General features: G+C 31.0%; 1 protein-coding gene across 1 annotated transcript; it reads right to left on the minus strand.

Annotated features, from left to right (window-relative positions):
• Positions 1–8,473: 8,473 nt before the first annotated feature.
• Positions 8,474–14,715, minus strand: LOC142639630 (G-type lectin S-receptor-like serine/threonine-protein kinase SD1-1). Its single transcript, XM_075813780.1, has 5 exons — positions 14,627–14,715; positions 14,227–14,348; positions 9,138–9,384; positions 8,930–9,017; positions 8,474–8,668 (listed from the first exon to the last, which is right to left on the minus strand). The coding sequence occupies exons 1-5, from the start codon at positions 14,713–14,715 to the stop codon at positions 8,474–8,476; spliced, it is 741 nt and encodes a 246-aa protein (XP_075669895.1).
• Between the last annotated feature and the right edge of the window lie 1,532 nt (positions 14,716–16,247).

Below are 16,247 nucleotides of genomic sequence, written 5' to 3' on the forward strand. Positions count from 1 at the left end.
AAGAATTGTGGCAATGTATTGCCAAAATAGGGGGAAAAAAAAAAGAATTGTGGCAATGGTATTGCCGAAATAGGGGGGGGAAAGAATTGTTGCAATGTATTGCCGAAATAGGGAAGAAAAAAAAAATTGTGGCAATGGTATTGCCGAAATAGGGGGAAAGGAAAAAAAAAAAAATGTGGCAATGTATTGCCGAAATAGGGAAGGGAAAAAAAAAAGAATTGTCGCAATGGTATTGCCGAAATAGGGGAAAAAAAAAAGAAAAAAAAAAAGAGGAGAATTGTGGCCATGGTGTTGCCGAAATAGGGGGAAAGAGAGAAAAAAAAAAAATTGTGGCAATGCCATTGCCGAAAATGGGAAAAAAAAAGGAAAATCAATTGTGGCAATGGCATTACCAGGGGAAAAACGACAAACTCAAGTACATTGAATGTTTGATTCTTGTCCGTCTGTTTGAAACAAATTCAAGTACCGTTTGATTCTTATTCAAAGTACATAGATTCTAAAACGTAGATGAAAGAAAGTTATAGAAGAAAAAAAAATGATTGATGTGTACCGTAAATAAATAAATAAATAACTGAGATTTTTGTAGAGATTCTTTGCAGTGGCATTGCCGAAATAAAAGGAAAAAAAAACGTCCACAACATTTTTATTTTTACAATATTTTTACAATAAATTATAAGTGGTTAGTTGTTGGTTCAAATTTGAACCTAACGCTAAGATACTTTTTTGCCCTAACAATAACAATTAGTAACACCTTGTCACTTATAATTTGTTACGAAAATATTCACCTCTTCCTCCCATTCTTATTTTCTGCCTGAAATGATTTCATTCATCCTTCCCAATAAAACCATATCACGCCTAAAATTTGGTTTCAGAGATTCTTTTTACTTTTTATCCCTCCTTCCTATGACAAGTGATTGTTTTTGTTTTTTTATTTCACATCTTTCTAATAAAAGGCAAGTGCCTTTCCTGAAATCTCCTCACAAAGTTGATCTTTTTGGCTTTTTTTATTATTTTTTTTATTTTTTATTTTTATTTTTTATAGACTATGTTGTATTTGGTAAATTTTTATTAGTACAATTTAAAGTACATAGATATTCTTATTCAGATTCTTATCCATGCATGGGAGAAATTTATGAAAAAAAAAATGATTGATGTACACGGTGTAAACAAAAAAAAAAAAAAAACTGAGAATTTTGCAAAGATTCTTTGCAGGATTTGCAGAGATTTATAAATGATTGATGTGCACTGTAAACAAAACAAAAAAAACAAAGACGCTTTGCGATTTTTTGCAGAGATGATCCTTGTTGTATTTGGTCAATTTCCATTAGTACAGTTTAAAATCTAAGAATTTAACTTATACGAAACTTGCATCTTATTTAAACAGCACCAATATTACTTTAGTTTCTACGTTTCTTATTTTCCACTCTTTTCCCCCTAAAAATTATATTAGCCTTCTTTTTCACTCTTATTCCCCTCATAATTCTATCAACCATTTTCAATTCATGTGTGCCATACATTCTATAAACATTTATAAGGAACAGCACTTGCAAATACCTATCCGTGTTTATCATTTTACCAGGTGAGTTACATCTCTTTAAGTAGTTACTTTTCTTTTTATAATATTTATGTTGATATGTTTTAGGGGCATAACTAAGCATGAAAATTTTTTTTTTTGTTAAATTATTTTTTCATGAAAATCTTGTTTTTGTATTATGTGTTTTGCAACAAGAACTGATTTGTATGATATGTTTTAAATTATGGGTCTTGCCTAAAATTTCATATAGCAAAAATAAATTTCAAAATTGACATAAATTTTTCTTAAAGAAATTCTTACTTTGTTAGCCTAAAATATACATGTATGCTATAAGAAAACCAAAAAAAAAAAAAGGTTAGTATATGCCCCTAAATCAAAAATCTAAGTTTTAGTTATAATAATAATAACAAAAATTATACGATATTATAAATATTTATCTATTATCATAATAATGCATGAGAAATATAATCTGTCTTATTTTAGAAGAAGCAAAATGAAGAGCTACATAAAATAATTTACATAACCATAACAGATCATTCTAAATAATTTTAACTACTATGATGGACAATAATAAATTATCAGTGAATCAATCCTCTTTAATAGAATTCTCTTAATTCTAGCTATTTAAACATTGAATATTTTTAATAGAGTACCTTCTTGTATTGCATTTTAATGGTTGTGTAGTGTTAATATATTAATACTACTTTTATGTTTTAGTGTGAATGGCAGAAAATTTGTTCATTTTTCTCATCCATTCCGGTGGAATAATTAAACATGGCGAAAATGGGGTTTATTACCAAGGACCACCTCCTTCTATGCTTCCATTAAGCAGGGGTGTGACATTTGAAGATCTATGTGATAGAGTAGCATCCACGCTTCATATAAACAGAGAAGATTCAAAACTTACTATTTGGTATAAATTTCCTTTTCAATGTCATCCACATCCTGTGAATTACCAACAAGTTTTGGTAGAAGATGATAATGATGTCAATGCAATATTCGATATGTTAGACTGCCAATATGGTTTTGTAGGTGCAGAGTTGTACGTGGGTGTGGAGCCCATAAGAAGCCACCGGGATGTTTTTTTCATTCGATATGCTAATGAAGGACCAAGTGCACCGTTTAGTTATTCACATAGCGGGCACTTTCATGATCCATATGCCACTCATACTGGTCATTATTCTGAAGATGTGGCTTGTTCCCCAATCAACATTGGTGGTGCTGACTATTATGCTCCATATACTCATGTTGCAACTGAGGATCAACATGCTCCTTATCGGCCAATGAACACCAATGATGTTGACTATGCTCCTTGGCTGTGTTCTAATATCAAAATTTGTTTGATAATTACCACCTTCATCACTTTCATTATCTGATGACACCTCCATATCTTTTGCATCTTCCCCACTATCCTCATTTGAGGCATCTTCCTCAGAGTCTGTTACAGAGGCCTCTTCCTCAGAGTTCGGAGCACATGCCCATGTATTTGGTGGTGTGCAGAAATCACCAACATGAGGGGATGGTTGGGAAGGTTGTTCATAGCTAAACGGGCTATCTTGGCCATAATTGTATTGCCCAGAATAGTATGAAGGTGGCGATGGATGATAAGAGGGAGGTGTTGAACTAGGCTGGGGATAGTGGTCATAGCTAAACAAACCCTCTAATCCTTGTCCTATGGAAGTAGATAATCCAATCTGTTGATATAAAAACATACAATACTCGTTGACATTAATTGGATTATACTCGTTGAAGGTGGTAGGCTTATTATGGGCAAATGTGGATGGCCCAGCTTGGGTAGAGGTGGATGGTCCAGCTTGGGTAGACGTGGATGGTCCAGCTTCATCATATCTGCGTTGTCTACCCTGTCTTCCTTGGTGCCTCTATCGTCGCCCAAAGTGTGTCACCCTCTCAGTAGGGACGGAGGAAATATCTGCTTCCATTGATAACTTCACTCGAGTAAGGCCTTCTACTATTTCCGAAAGGACTTGTTGTGCAGTCAGGTCAGCCCTCCCTTGGTTTGCAACAACCGAAGTTTACATATTATTAATTTCCGTTTGCTGCCACATAAAATGAAAAAAATTATTAGTGCTGTATTATTGAAAATTCTAAAATAATAATTTGTTATCAATATTAGTGCAATATTGAAAATGCTAAAATAATAACTTGGTACATATGGGCAGCCGCCTCTGGTGTCGTAAATAAGTGACCATGTTGGTGGTACCATGTTGTGTAGTCCACATCTAGATAGAAATTGTCATCCCCAACTATATTTTGGGCTCGCTCGTTCCAAAGTCGATAGTAATGTGCATGATGCGTACACCAATCAACACCAGACTTTCCTGTCAACTTTACACAATGCACAGATTTATCAAAATTGTCAGTAGGCCACTTTGGACATCTTTGCAACAATCCAAATTATCGCATGACTCTCTCTGGATGGTAATACTCAACAATTTGGAAACATAGCAATGACGCTGTGGTAAGCCATATATGTTTTTTTGCAAGACACCATGGATGCAAATAATTATCGTACGGTGTCCAAACAACCTGCGATTTCAATTACAATAACTATGTTATAATCGATCAAGACAATAATATAACTAGTAAATTAACCATTGATGCATTGTGACAACATATTTTACCTGATCCTTATTATGTGTGTCATGATTAGAACGGTATGCAGGTAGAACATGCGTTGGTGTGTGAGTATATGTTCTCCTGGTATCCCACCTATCCACTGATTTTAGGGTTTGGAAGTATCAAGGATAAACGCTACAGTATACAATATTGTATAGAAATAGAAAGTAAATATTATACCTGCAACCGTATGGGTCGTCACCATTTAAATTTATTGGAATTATTGGAATTGTGGTCAGATATGGAAGATGCTCCCATGCCCATAATTGTAATATGAAAACAGGACCTGCAACTTCCGTGCTTTTTTTAATAGAAGCAGTACACAACTCTTTATAAAGGAAAGCAAGTGTGACACTACTCCAGCTATATTCCCCAGCTACACCAAAGTCCGCTAACAGCTTGAGAAAGCAGCAATGCAATTTATTTTGGCTCTTATTTCCAAATAGTAAAGCCAAGACCTAGAACATGTATGCCCTAGCGTACTGTTGGGTTGTTACAGCATTGGCACCATCTGGTAGGTTTAAGAATGTATTCCTAACCCATGTTATTTTAAGGCTACCATATGTCAATGCAGTTTTAGGTGGTGTCACTCCAAGTAAATTCTGACAAACTGTCCCCCATTCCATAGTAGTGGGTTTGCACACTGCATTGCCATCAATAGGCAATCTTGTAATGATTGCTATATCTTGTAGAGTGATCGACATTTCACAATTAGGTAGGTGAAATGTATGGGTTTCAGATTGCCACCGCTCCACCAAAGAAGTGATAAGACTCTAGTCAATATCTATATGTGGTAGGCGGGTAACACGGTATAGTTTACATTGATGCAAATATGGGGTGATACGCTCGCCTAACTACCAGGGGGTGCAAACCGTTGGGGTCGCACTCGTAACGTGGAAACCTGAATTTTTTTTAAAAATGTACAATGTTATATTGCTAATGTTGAAATTATTTTCATGTAAATTGAATAATTGTAGATATTATTAGAATATTAATAAATTTGGATCTCGCAACGTACACTGCCTTCCATTGCATCATTAAAGATGTGATATTGTTGTTGGGTTAGCAGAAAATGATCGAATGACCCAGGCTCCATTTCAAATATATCCTACATTAAATGCTACAATAAGTTAAACCATATCTGAAGATGCGTTTTCGCAGTATCTTTCATATATAAATACTGAGATTAAAAAATTACAATATCTGAAGGTACATTTTTTACAAACCATCTATATAAAAAATTACAAACTAAGCAAATAATTTCCAATTAAATTAGGGGCTGAGAAGCTTACTACAATTGTGATACAAAGTGAAGGAATGTAGGAATTATAGAGTGATACTTGTAAGAAAAGAAAGAAAGAAAAAAAAAAACATAATCAGATAATCATAAATATCTTCTAAGAACAAAAGAACAACAATAAAATATAATAACATTAATATAACCATATATAAAGTATATAATTAATTTTTATGCCAACTAAACTTTAAAGAAAAAGAAACACAAATGTACGATTTATTATACTAAATAAAAATAAAAATAAAAATAATACACATACATATCTTTATTATAAATCAACAAACATATTATGCAATATATTTTTTTCCAAGTAATGATGTAATAACTGATAATAACAAAGTAAAATTGATTATAAAAAGATCACAATAATACAATTTATTACAATTTTTGTGGTCATATGCTAATAATAACAATAAATAATATTAAATAATTTCAAAATTAACAAAACATATACGTAAATTTAATTAGATAGAGAATTGAGATGCTTACGATAATTGTGATACCAATTGAAAGAGTGAGAATTATAGAGGGATACTTACAAAAAAGAAAAAGAAAAACACAATTAGATAATAATAAATAAACACAAAAAAAACAACAATACTAAAAATGTTTGTAGTCCTAACCATAAAAAATTCATTAATCTAAAATTTGAATAAAAATAACAACAATAACAACAACAACAACAACAACAACAATAATCATAATCGTTGAAGCAAAAAGCAAAAAAACTTACATTAACCAAAAACTTACAATCTTTAGTTGTGTACGCCGAAGCAAAACAGAAGAAAAACTAAACAATCGGAGAGATGAAAAGTAGAAGTGTAAGTTTGTGAGAAAATTTCAGGAAGGGTTTGCCTTTTATTAGAAAGATGTGAAATAAAAGACAAAAAAAGTCACTTGTCACGGGAGGCAAAAAAAAGTAAAAAGAATAAGAATCTCTGAAGGGAACATAAAAAGTAAAAAATAATAAGAATCTCTGAAGATGGTTTTATTGGGAGGAAGAGGTGAATTGATTGGTTGATTGACTCCTCACAGGTACTTTTACAATATGAAATGAAAGAACATGACATATACACAAACCAAATCAAAAAAACTAGTGAAAAATAAGAATATGTTTACTATATATATTTTTTATTTGGACAATATTTTCGCAACAAATTATAAGTGGCAAGTTGTTAGTAGTTATTATTGTTGGGGTAAAAAAGTATCTTGGCGTTAGGTTCAAATTTAAACCAGCAACAACTAACCACCTATGATTTGTTGTAAAAATATTGTAAAAATAAAAATGTTGTGAATTTTTTTTTCCTTTTATTTCGGCAATGGCACTGCAAAGAATCTCTGCAAAAATCTCAGTTTTTTTATTTTATTTTATTTACGGTACACATCAATCATTTTTTTTTCTTCTATAACTTTCACGTTTTAGAATCTATGTACTTTGAATAAGAATTAAACGGGACTTGAATTTGTTTCAGGCAAACGGATAAGAATCCCTCTATTTTGGCAATGCCATTGCCACAATTGATTTTCCTTTTTAAAATTTTTTTTTTCACATTTTCGGCAATGGCATTGCCACAAATTTTTTTTTTCCTTTCCCCTATTTCGACAATACTATTGCCACAATTTTTTTTCCCTATTTTGGCAATACCCACTATTCTTTTTTTTTTTTTTTTTCTTTCCCCCCTATTTCGGCAATACCATTGCCATAATTCTCATTTTTTTTTCCTATTTCGGCAATACATTGCCACAATTTTTTTTTTCTTTCCCCCCTATTTCGGCAATACCATTGCCATAATTCTCTCTTTTTTTTTTTCCCCTATTTCGGCAATACATTGCCACAATTCTTTTTTTTTTTTCTTTTTCTTTCCCTTCTCTTTCGGCAATACCATTGCCATAATTCTTTTTTTTTTTTCCCTATTTTGGCAATACCATTGCCACAATTCTCTTTTTTTTTTTCTTTTTTTTTTTTTTTTTTTTTTTTTTTTTTTTTTTTTTTTTTTTTCTCTTTCCCCCCTATTTCGGCAATCCCATTGCCATAATTCTTTTTTTTTAAAAACCTTTTCCCTCCATTTTCGGCAATGGGATTGCCACAAAACATTTTTTTTTTTTTTTGCTTTTGGGCACTCGCGCACGGGCATTGGACACTCACTGACTCGGGCAGGAGCTGGGCAGAAGGAATTTCAGTAACAGTGTTGCCGAAATTCCAAAATTTCTCTCTCCTTCTTTTTCCTTTTCTCTCTCATACTTTTCTTAGAATTTCGGCAACACTGTTGCCGAAATTTATTCTCTCTCCTCATTCCCCTAAATAACTTGGAACAGTGCCTATAACCACAAAAAACTCCATTTTTTACAATATTTACCCAAAAGACTCATAAAGCAACTGTTAAATATACTTGAACTATTTTGTTAGTTTTTCTGTGAATTTATATGCGTATATAGGCGCACCAATTTCAACATATCTATGGGGTAGGTACTCTCAATATAAATTGGAACCACTCGGTTTCTGGAGACCTTGCTTTTCTTTGGGTTTTTTTTTTTTTTTTACTCACGTGAGAGACACATGACCATTTCATTAGTTTTTTAATAGTAGACTAACTGAGTTACTTATTTGGAAAGTATATAAAGTTTATAAAGTAAATTGGTCAAAAAAAAGTTCAAAGTATTTTGGCCACTACTTCAAAGTTCAAGGGTGTGTGGACATTTTCCCCCTATATATTTTTTGCTGAACTTCCCTACAAGCAATGAGAGTGGAAAATTCATATGCCACTAATCAACAGAGCATACGCATAAAAAAATTATAAAAAAAATAAAAAAAAATTAAACACATTGGAAAATATTACTTTATATTTGCTCACTCCATACACAATTTTTATAAATTCACGTGCATTTTCTATATTTTTATTGATGTGAAAATTTAAAACATGAAATAGGTGACCTATATGATCGATGTAAATTAAAGAGTTTGAGAATCAATGCTTTTAAATTTTACACATCTTTAGGCATATACTTTAACAACCCTCTTGCAATGTAATTGTTAGTCCATTTTTTGAAGTTGAACATCCTTCTTGCTTCCTTGGTGAAGAATCCACTCTTGGTACATCCATTTCATTGAGAAAAGCAGGCCCTTTAGGCTGAGGTAGAGCAGTGTCACTGCTCAACGCCAAAACCACAGTACACATGGTAGGTCTATGTTCTGGACTTTTCTGCACGCATGACAGACCCACATGAATTGATCGTGGCATTTCAATTGGATTGAACGATTCCTTAAATGATCTATCAATCAGTTCCAATGGTCTGTCCTCCTTAAATAATCTCCACGCTTGAAAGGATTTAGATCATTTGTAAAAGTTTAGGGACAAACGAGCAAATAATTAAACCTAGAAGGTGCCACAATAGGAACAAACTCACTCAACCAAAGAATGAAAAATGAAGAAACCATAGCTGTATTGCTAGACATCGCTTACATGCCCAAGAAGGTTAAGCTTGTGGTCTGGATGATAGAATCCCCTATTCCTCTTCCCACTCAATATCTCTAATACCAAAACACCAAAGCTGAACGCATAACATTTTTTTGAAAATTGCCCATCAATCGCATAAGAGGCATGTAACTGCTGCAAAAAATTATTGATTGTATCAACATATTTGTGTACAATTACTGCAACTTGGAATTACAATATATTCTTACTATGTTCCAGCCACTCTGCTTGACTACGCTTCGGTTTCATCTCCTTCAAATATTTTAGCCATGCCAAAGTCTGTAATATTTTTGGATTCATTTCTTTGTCCAGTGAAATATTGCCAGTTTTTAGATCTTTATGGATAATTCTCAGCCTAAAATCATAATGAAGATATTGTAGCCCCTGAACTATTCCATTGATGATGAGGAAGCACTTAGGCCAATCTGCTAATATGCTTGGATCTGCAGTTATGTAAACGGTCATATAACTTCAGTTAATAAGGATAGAATTGTTGACTTTTGATACAAGTGAGTACAAGTGGCAGCAAAGATAACGATGATAGAAAATATATATTTGGGCTGTTTTCGTAGAAATATCGGTTTAAATGAAACAGTAAAGAAAATGCTAGTTTATTTTAGCGTGTTTGTATCTCTGTCAGTGGGTCTTGTGTACTGTTCATGAGACTTACAAGTTGTCTAATTCAGCAAAATTTTTATTAAAATTGAGACCTATGATATTATTCATACATTTAAAAATATTTTTAATTTTTAATTTTTAATAATAAATAGTATTCAAATAACCCTTAGTTTACGCACATTTGTTGAATTAGCGAAAACCCTTATACTAAAATTTGTGGAACTAAATGCACGTGATGGAGCACAAAAATAAGCTTAGTGGCTCCCACATATATATGACACAATTACAAGACTCAAATGACACCACACGGCAAAGCTTCGAACAATTCCAATATAATAGCTTTTAAAAGACACACACCAACTCTCTAGACACCTAGCCACTAACACTTGGACACAATATCTCTTGACTTACTTTCTCCACTTCACACTCTACACACTTGGATTATGACTTACTTTCTCCACTTCACACATCATCACTTTTTTTTTATTTTATTAAATCATCATCATCACATCTTTTTATACTAGATTTATGTCGGTTAAGAAACCGACTTTGAAGCTTCCAGCTTCTTTTTTTAATTGGCAGTAAAATAATGCCTTTCACCGACCTTCTAAACATCTTGGAAATTTCTGGCTGAAATTAAATTATGTAGATAAACTCTAGAGAATTCCAGATGAAAGGAGAATAAGAAAGAAATACTAGAAATTTCTAAAGACAAGATAAATGTGTTGATTTCTAACAATATTAGGTTTTTGTACATAAGAAAATAATTTCATTAAGTCAATTTTTATATAATTCAAGACATATATTTTTGTTCATTGAGTCATGTGTAGTTATTCTTTAAATTATATTATTCATAGTTAATACTTTAAGGGTAAATTACATATTTGGTCATTAACGTTTACACTGTATTTCAATTTGGTTTCTAATGTTTTAAACGTTAAGGACCAGATATGTAGTTTACTCATACTTTAAAAGAAAAGATAAAATTACGGTTTTAAAACATATTAAAGATTATATATATTAGACTTTAATCTTCATTATAGAAAACATAAAAGGTATACAAATCAATTAATTTTTGATTAAATTAAATTAAAAAAATAAATTTCACTTCTATATGCGTTACCGTATACAATGCAATATAGGAGAAGTACAATACTAAGTTACTAACAACACTAAATCAAAACTCTCTCTCTCTCTCTCTCTCTCTCTCTCTCTCTCTCTCTCTCTCTCTCTCTCTCTCTCTCTCTCTCTCTCTCTCTCTCTCGTTTATATTTTTATTTTTTATAGATGAAAAAGTAAAACATGTCCCAAGCTTTTAAATATAAAAAGTGTTAAAATTGAATGATTAAATGATTAAATTTACCATGTTCTAATAATTTAAACAGAGTCTAGTTCAAAAATTGAAAAAGAGATTTTACTAAAGAAATTTATGTTCATATTTTTGGAAAATTGTTTCAAACAATGATTAAAAAAGTTAATGAATTATATATGGGAAAATAATAAATACAAAAAAGAAAATGGAAAGAAAAGAGATATTAGTAGTTTAAACTCTAAATGAATGTTTATGAATATTTTTTAAATGAAAAAAAATGAAGGGTCCATTAATTGCTACAATTTACCTATAATTTTAAATTTTTATCAAATTTGAAAATCAAGCGAGGTCCTCCCTTTGAATCTTTTCTTACGCCCTTCCGGACTAAAAATTATTTTTAATAAAAAAAAAGGAAGAAGAAGAATTTCTAGCTAAATACCTTGTAAAGTGGTCCAAAGCCTCCTTATCCAAGCACATTTTTAATTGAAAAGTTATCTGTGGCATAATTTATTGTAGTAAAATCAAATAATGGTAGCTCTAAATCTCCATTCTCTCGTCCGTTGGTGAAGGATTGTTTTGGAGTTTGCAAGATCTTTCCTGCAAAGAATTGTTCACATTTAAACTATCCATAAATATTTACAGGAATATATATTGAAGTCTTTTGTTTGGTTGGAGGGATGAAAAAGTTAGAGAATAGAAAATGGTGGGAAGATCGAAAAGTGGGAGGATAGAAAAGATTTTAAATTCTCTTATTTTTGTTTGGTTGGGAGTGGAAAAGTGGAGAGATAAAAAAATTGAGTTTATATAAATTAACTCATATACCCTTGTTAAAAATGATGACCAATTAATATAAAAAAAGTGACAAGCAATCAAAAATAAAAAAAGCAATCACCCAATTTATTAAAAGATAAAAATCATGTAAAAAAATACGTCTAGTTAAAAAAAAAAAAAAAAAAAAGGACAACTATCACGCCCATAGCCTAAGAAAAAAAAAAAAAGGCAACGTCCAAGAAAGGAAAAGGAAAAAAAAAAAGAAAAAAAAAGAAGAACAAAATAGAAGAAAAGGAAGAGGCAATGTGCTTAAGAAAGCACCAAAAAAAAAAAAAATGAAAGGAATTGGATGAATTACATGTGTGCAGGTGTACATGAGCATTTTTGTCAATCAAGATGTTAAATTCTCACCCAGTTTTCTCCCCATTTTGGGGAGAAACAGTTTGGTGGGTCTGGGAAGAAAACACCCAGGCCCCACCAATTTTTTACCCTCCCCTTTCTTCTATTAAAAATGTTTTTTCTCTTTTTTTTTTATCCAAATATCCACCCAACCAAACATACCCTTAACCTACCATGAAAATCTTTACTAGTTGGATTCTACCAATAAATGTTTACTGAAGTGGTACTCTAAAAGGAAAATGAGAAATTAATACAAATTTTACAAAATATTTTTCTTATTTTACAAATTGATGTTGGTAGCTACTGCGATTATTGGTAGATTTAAAAAACACAATAAATAAATATCAAAATTACTTTTTCGTAATTGGTGATACATTAATTTATAAAAGTTATGGTGTAAAATTGTAATATCTATAGCATATCTCGAAATCTATGTTGTTGTGATTCTTCATATCTTTTTTTTATTCCTCTTTTTTGGTTTTTTTTTTTTTTTTTTTTTAATATTCTATCAAATTTGAAACAAGTGTTTATAAGATATTTGTTATAAACACTAGATGCTTAAAATATAAGATATTTTAAGATATTTTTACCACTTAAAATATAAACAAACTTATCGAACACACTAGATGCTTAACATATATAATAATTATTTGACCCAAAAATAACAAACAAATGCATCGATGAAGAATTAGTTGGGAAACTATCATTCTAATTAATCTCTAAGAAAACTAGATTTTCTTTTCAACTTATATCTCATTTGATTTTTCACTCTTTGATGATATCTCAGCAAGATACTGCAAAATAAGAAAAATTACAATAAATTGAAGAAGAAAATTTTGAATACTCAAGAAAATTTAAATATTAAACATATTTTTCAAAAAGTGCATTGTTAGAATTAGGTTGATAAAACCTAAAACTCATTAGACAACATTTATTATTCATGTCAAATAAGTATTTTCTTTTGGATTTAACAATAAATTATCTTTAGTCACATACCTTAAATATAATTGTATTAGAACCACTTAAGAATTCTTATGTATTATTTTCACAAAAGTTGTGAATTTGAGTGGGTTTTTATAAAATTTGTATAATCTATTTGTAATATTATTATTTTTCAATTGTATTAGAACCACTTAAGAATTTTCTTTTATCACATTCCTTAAATATAATTGTATCATAACCGCTTAAGAATTTTCATGCATTATTTTCACAAAAATGATGAATTTGAGTAGGGTTTTTATAAAATTTTTATAATCTATTAGTAATCTTATTTTTCTTTAACGGTATTAGAACCACTTAAGAATATTCATGTATAATTTTCACAAAAGTAATGAATTTGATTGGAGCTTTTATAAATTTGTGTATTATATCTGTAGTGTGTCTTTGTATTAGAACTCACTCTCTCTCCCTTGTGTGTGTGTGTGTGTTTGTTTCTAAAAAAATGGTAATTGTCCCATATTGTTAACTAGAGGGAATTATGTATAGTATAACTTGCTCCACTCACACTCTTAAAGTTACAATAGCTTTTAAGTGGAGTTCATGGTATTTTTTTGAGTGTTAGAACTCAATTTTGTCTCCTATGTGTGTGTGTATGTGTTTGTTTCTAAAAAAAAATGTTACATTTTACAAGATCCTACAATTCTTTCAAAAAACTATTTCCTTTTTTAATGTTCTTTAAAAGACTATATTTTTTAAGGGGCTAATTAATTTGTCTTACACCTAATTTCACACCATGTTTGGTTATTAACTTATGATTGGATTACAACACTTACATACAAGACTACCAAGGGTCCAATGGTACTTGCTGAAAAATTAAATTTACGTATACCAATCAAAAGGAAATACTTAAGTATATTGTGGATTTGTATGTGTACTTGAGTGCGTCTCTAGAGTTTTCCAATAAAGAACCACATCCATATGAGAGTTTTAGCCAATTCTCCGACTGATTGGTGCAACCGTCCTAGGCATGGAAAGAAATAGAAAGACTAATTGGTGAAAGACATGGTAAAAACAACAGAAGCATCATGTAAATCATTGCCAACATGCCGTAGGAAAATAAATTTGAATTTGAAATATGGACCAGAATCGATCTGTAATGGCTGTTGTAAGATCAGTCATGCTTCGTTTTACTATAATTAATTTTTCACTGATCAAACCTTATTTTTCATATTTAAAGATGAGTTACCTTCTTGATTCAGCTTCTTCACATAATCATCAAGCACAGGCAGAGGAGAGCGATTCCAAAAGATAAGGTAGAGATAACTATTATCCTCACTCGTTTCTTCAATTTCGGTTTTAAATAAACCGCTGCATGCATAGATTCGTTGTAAATAGTTAGCATTATCACTATAATAAATAATTTACTAATATCATTTTATCTCATATTTTAGTTCAACATAATACATATTTCAAATCACTCCCTATGACTCCATAATGGTTCTAATTTAAATTTTGAATCAGGCAATTTTTTTAGACTAAGATAAATGAATCTTACGAAATTCAGAGGCAGCCATCCTTATGTAAATGTCTTGCCCACTTTCATTGAACTCTCTGATATCAATCAGTTCTCCAAAATAAGTATGCACCCACTTCCTCCTCCTCTGATATCCAATGTTGCATAAGCTGTACAACTGCAGTTTTTCAAGCACATATTGGTGCATTCCTCAAGGTCCATTGTCCTGTTATACCAGGACTGTCGTGTGTCCGTCAATTTGAATCCCTAGTATTTTAAAAAGTGATCTCCATTTCGACAATCCCAAGGTGTCTTTCGTGCACATACATTTGACCAATCAGCTGCATTCCAATCTTGTGGAGATTTTGGCACAAATCCTCCCAAGCACCCACAAACTGGGAAATTGCTAATGTTACCGAATGCACCATACAATGCGTGTGTTTCACATCCATCCACCGGTATTATTGCATAGACGCTCCAACTTTGGGCTTGATCGATCCAAATGAAACGTTGGAGATTACCTTAAGGACTTAAAACTAATGTCGAAACTGTAAGATAAAATCTAGAGTTGCAACTGAAAATAAATAACATAAACATACTTTCAGGCTTTAGCGATAGTTGTTTAAGTATTTAGAAAAAAAATAAGACTCACTATATGATAGTGTATCTATAAAAGATGTCTTTTAGTCTATAGTCTTTACCTTACATATATCATTTTGATAGAGACAGGCTATATATATAGGCTAGACTAGTGACATTTTTAAATTAAGATTTGTTCCATAATCCTCTTTCCATCAAGGAGTTTAAAACTTGTAACTTCAAGGTGTTTATTAACCAAAGAGGTTATATCAATTGAGAGTTACTTAAAAATTGTTATTCAATATAACCTCTTTCACAAATAAAATCCTTAAAACATGAGTTTTCATTTATCATTTAAATGCAGGTCACTTAAAGTTTTCTTAAAATCTTACATTCTCCCACTTGACCCACTTAACATTTAAATTACTTGATAAATGATATTAACTTTAACATGGTCATGATATTACTCGTGTCAACTAGTTATGAAATGCTCCCACTCAAATAATCAATCCAATACATGAATCATTGTGGTAATACCTTAAGTAAAATGAGTATTTCCTTCCATGCATTACAATGTAATATAATCCTTACATGAGTACTTTATGAGCCATTAATTCTTTATGAATGAATTGCTTATTAGCCATTCAGGTCCTCTTTTATATGTCCCCACGGATATATCATCCTTATATATCTCCATAGATATATCTAACTTAATACATGTACTTTATGTGCTCAAAATAAAATTCATATATTTTCTTCTCCAAAACTAACCAAATATGTGACCAGAACATAGAATAATTAGAGAGATATTAAACACCAAATGAGCTAACAAGTTCCATATCTGTCCAAAAGACTTTTATACTACTTTGCTTGCAAATCTTTAGTTATGAAATTAACATATATTAGCTCAATAATTTTAACTCAATGGACACTTTTAGTTTCTTAAAATTCTCTCTTAAACTGAGTCACTTTATTTCGATATCTTTATTTTGGCTTTCACAATCATTTTCCTTAGAGAAGAAAATTATAATCGAGTTATCTTTAAAAAATCTTTAAAGGTCTCATCATAAAATCAACAACCTTAAGACCTATCCATAATGCATGTTTTATAGTTTCATAGCATATAGGATATTTTACATGACAAAATCAAATCACTACTTTCAAGTAGTATGCCA

Source organism: Castanea sativa, chromosome 6 (genome assembly GCF_040712315.1).
Source record: "Castanea sativa cultivar Marrone di Chiusa Pesio chromosome 6, ASM4071231v1".
NCBI lineage: Eukaryota > Viridiplantae > Streptophyta > Magnoliopsida > Fagales > Fagaceae > Castanea > Castanea sativa.

Coding starts and splice junctions, on each gene's coding strand:
- LOC142639630 (XM_075813780.1), bottom strand. CDS start 14,715: ATGGACCTTGAGGAATGCACCAATATGTGCTTGAAAAACTGCAGTTGT. Junction 9,018..9,137: donor GAACATAGTAAGAATATATT/GTAATTCCAAGT, acceptor TTATGCGTTCAG/CTTTGGTGTTTTGGTATTAG. Junction 8,669..8,929: donor AGCTTAACCTTCTTGGGCAT/GTAAGCGATGTC, acceptor TCATGCGTGCAG/AAAAGTCCAGAACATAGACC.